The 3272-nt window shown below is 42.0% G+C and overlaps 1 protein-coding gene across 1 annotated transcript; it reads left to right on the top strand.

Moving 5' to 3' along the window:
• Window positions 1-469: 469 nt before the first annotated feature.
• LOC311105770 (P2Y purinoceptor 4-like) lies at window positions 470-1399 on the top strand (the record flags this gene model as incomplete). The annotated part of the gene is made up of 1 exon (XM_084147975.1): window positions 470-1399. One exon carries the CDS (start codon window positions 470-472, stop codon window positions 1397-1399), a length of 930 nt encoding a protein of 309 aa, XP_084004101.1.
• Between the last annotated feature and the right edge of the window lie 1873 nt (window positions 1400-3272).

The raw sequence follows: 3272 nt of genomic DNA, 5'->3' as shown, positions 1-3272 counted from the left end.
CCCACGGACTCCGCTGTGCAAGGTTTATGTAGCCCTGGTAATATTCGATTCCTGGAGCGCGTCCTTTATTTGCCCATTCGTCCAGGAGACGTTGATGCCTTAGTAATGGCACACAGGCTGAGGCTTGGGTAAAGAGACACAAGGCGTAAACAAACAGGGATACAAGCATTCAGTCATTTTAAAGCCAGGTACATCTCTGGACGCAGCAGTCTTTACACACTGTGTGGCATGAGAGGTCATGTAGGATATCACTGAAGACAAGCTTTGGAAAACCCAAACAAATACTTGTAAAGCTTTTCAAAAACGTAGCTTTAGACACACGGAAGATGCGCCCAGGTGAGAAAGGCTCTCCAATGGAGACTTGAGGGATGAGATGAAAGAGAGATGAGTTAACTTCCAAAGACATCCAGGTGACCTATGGGGCTGTGACAATATGAATGGGAAAAATAACTTCACCTTATGTCCAGTCATGGAGTCTTATAAGAGGATCCTGATCCCGCTGACCTACAGCCTGGTGTTTGTTCTGGGTCTGACCCTGAATGGAGCACTGCTGTGGGTGGTGTGCTTCCGGACCCGAACCTGGAGCTGCTCAGTCATCTACCTGACCAACCTTGCCGTGGCTGACCTGCTGTACGTGCTGTCCTTGCCGCTGCTCATCGTCAGCTACGCCATGGACGATGTATGGCCCTTCGGCAACATCATCTGTAAAGCCGTCAGATTCTTCTTCTATACGAACCTCCATTGCAGCATGATGTTCCTCATGTGCATCAGTGTGCACCGGTTCCTTGGGGTGTGCTACCCGATTGCTGCGCTCCGGTTCAGGACCAAAAACCTGGCAATTTTAACGTCTGGCTCGATTTGGGTCCTGGTGATGATAGAGATATCACCAGTCCTTGTGTTTGCCCACACCGGGTTCATCAACAACATGACTGTGTGCTACGAAATGACCGACCCTGGCCAGTTCTATACTTACTTTCCTTACGGCATGTTTCTGGGCGTGGTTGGATTCCTGGTACCTTTTATGATTATTCTGATCTGTTACTGCTCAATGATGAGAGTGCTCTACCGGGCTGGAAGGGACAATTCACAGGTTGGAACAGAGATTCGAAACAAGTCCATATGCACCATTCTGGCGGTGTGCTTGATGTTCGTGCTGTGTTTTGTGCCATATCACATTACACGGACAGTGTACCTGTTCATACGAGTCTATATGTCCAGTGACTGTAGAGTCCTCAACTTGGTGATGATCGGCTATAAGATATGGAAACCCCTGGTCAGCTTCAACAGCTGCGCAAACCCACTCCTGTACTTCCTGAGTTCGGACAGGCACCGGAAGCAGCTCTGGGGCCAGTTATTTACGAGTAAGATAGTCCATCCGGTGGTGTGCACAGTACAGTAAGATATAGTACCCCGCTTCTCTGGTATCAATGACTGATTCTCTTATTTTTTTTTACTCTACAGCAAATTATTTTCTGTTAATAGGTGAACGGGCTATTTTGTTCTACGCCTTTTGGCACAGAATTGGCCATTTGTTCAGGCAGCCCTGCTTCATAGAGATGGGTCCATCTTAGCCTCTACTGGACTATACTCTGCCGCTCAGTCAAAGTGACGAGAGGTTAAAAGACTGATTCTCTGATGTGTTCTCAAGGGCTTTTGTAGCCTATTCTGGAAATGAAAAATACACAGCACACCTCTTTCTCAGATAGTTTTTTTGTAACCAAATGTTTTTCCATTTCCCAAACAACAAAGGACAGAACTGGTTGAGAGACTGCCAAGAGTGTACAAAGCTGTCATCAAGGCAAAGGGAGGCTACTTGGAAGAATCTCAAATATAAAATATATTTTGATTTGTTTAAAACTTTTTTGTTACTACATGATTCCATGTGTTATTTCATAGTTTTGATGTCTTCACTATTATTCTACAATGTAGAAAATAGTAAAAATAAAGAAAAACTCTTGAATGAGTAGGTGTGTACACATTTTTGACTGTGTACAGTTGAAGTCAGAAGTTTAAATACACCTTAGCCAAATACATTTAAACTCAGTTTTTCACAATTTCTGACATTTAATCCTAGTAAAAATTCCCTGTCTTAGGTCAGTTAGGATCACCACTTTATTTTAAGAATGTGAAATGTCAGAATAATAGTAGAAAGAATGATTTATTTCAGCTTTTATTTATTTCAGCTGTTTAAAGGCACAGTCAAAGGTATGTAAACTTCTGACCCACTGGAATTGTGATACAGTGAATTATAAGTGAAATGATCTGTCTGTAAACAATTGTTTGATAAATTACTTGTGTCATGCACAAAGTAGATGTCCTAACCGACTTGCCAAAACTATAGTTTGTCAACGAGAAATTTGTGGAGTGGTTGAAAAACGAGTTTGAATGACTCCAACCTAAGTGTATGTAAACTTCCGACTTCAACTGTATATATAGAACATATAAATGCAACATGCAACAATTTCAACAATTTTACTGAGTTACAGTTCATATAGAGAAATCTGTCAATTTAAATAAATAAATTAGGCACTAATCTATGCATTTCACATGACTGGGCAGGGGCACAGCCAATCAGAATGAGTTTTTCCCCACAAAAGGGCTTTATTACAGAAATAAATACTCCTCAGTTTCATCAGCTGTCAGGGTGGCTGGTCTCAGACGATCCCACAGGTAAAGAAACCGGATGTGGAGTTCCTGGCCTGGCGTGGTTACACGTGGTCTGTGGTTGTGAGGCCGGTAGGTCATACTGCCAAATTCTTTAAAACGATGTTGGAGGCGGCTTATGGTAGAGAAATTAACATTCAATTTTCTGGCAACAGCTCTGGTGGACATTCCTGCAGTCAGCATGCCAATTGCACGCTTCCTCAGAACTTGACACATCTGTGGCATTGTGTTGTGTGACAAAACTGCACCTTTTAGAGTGGGCTTTTATTGTCCCCAGCACAAGGTGCATCTGTGTAATGATCATGCTGTTTAATCAGCTTCTTGATATGCCACAGCTGTCAGGTGGATGGATTATCTTGGCAAAGGAGAAATGGTTACTAACAGGGATTTAAACAAATGTTTGCACAAAAGTTGAGAGAAATAAGCTTTTTGTGTGTATGGAAGATTTGTGGGATCTTTTATATCAGCTCATGAAACTTGGGATCAACACTTTACATGTTGCGTTTATATTTCTGTTCAGTATATATATATATATATATATATATATACTACCGTTCAAAAGTTTGGGGTCACTTAGAAATGTCCTTGTTTTCGAAAGAAAAGCATTT

This window comes from Coregonus lavaretus (assembly GCF_964263955.1).
Source record: "Coregonus lavaretus genome assembly, chromosome: 30".
NCBI lineage: Eukaryota > Metazoa > Chordata > Actinopteri > Salmoniformes > Salmonidae > Coregonus > Coregonus lavaretus.
Note: the sequence above shows the minus strand (reverse complement) of the source record. Positions and strands in the feature narration are given on the sequence as shown.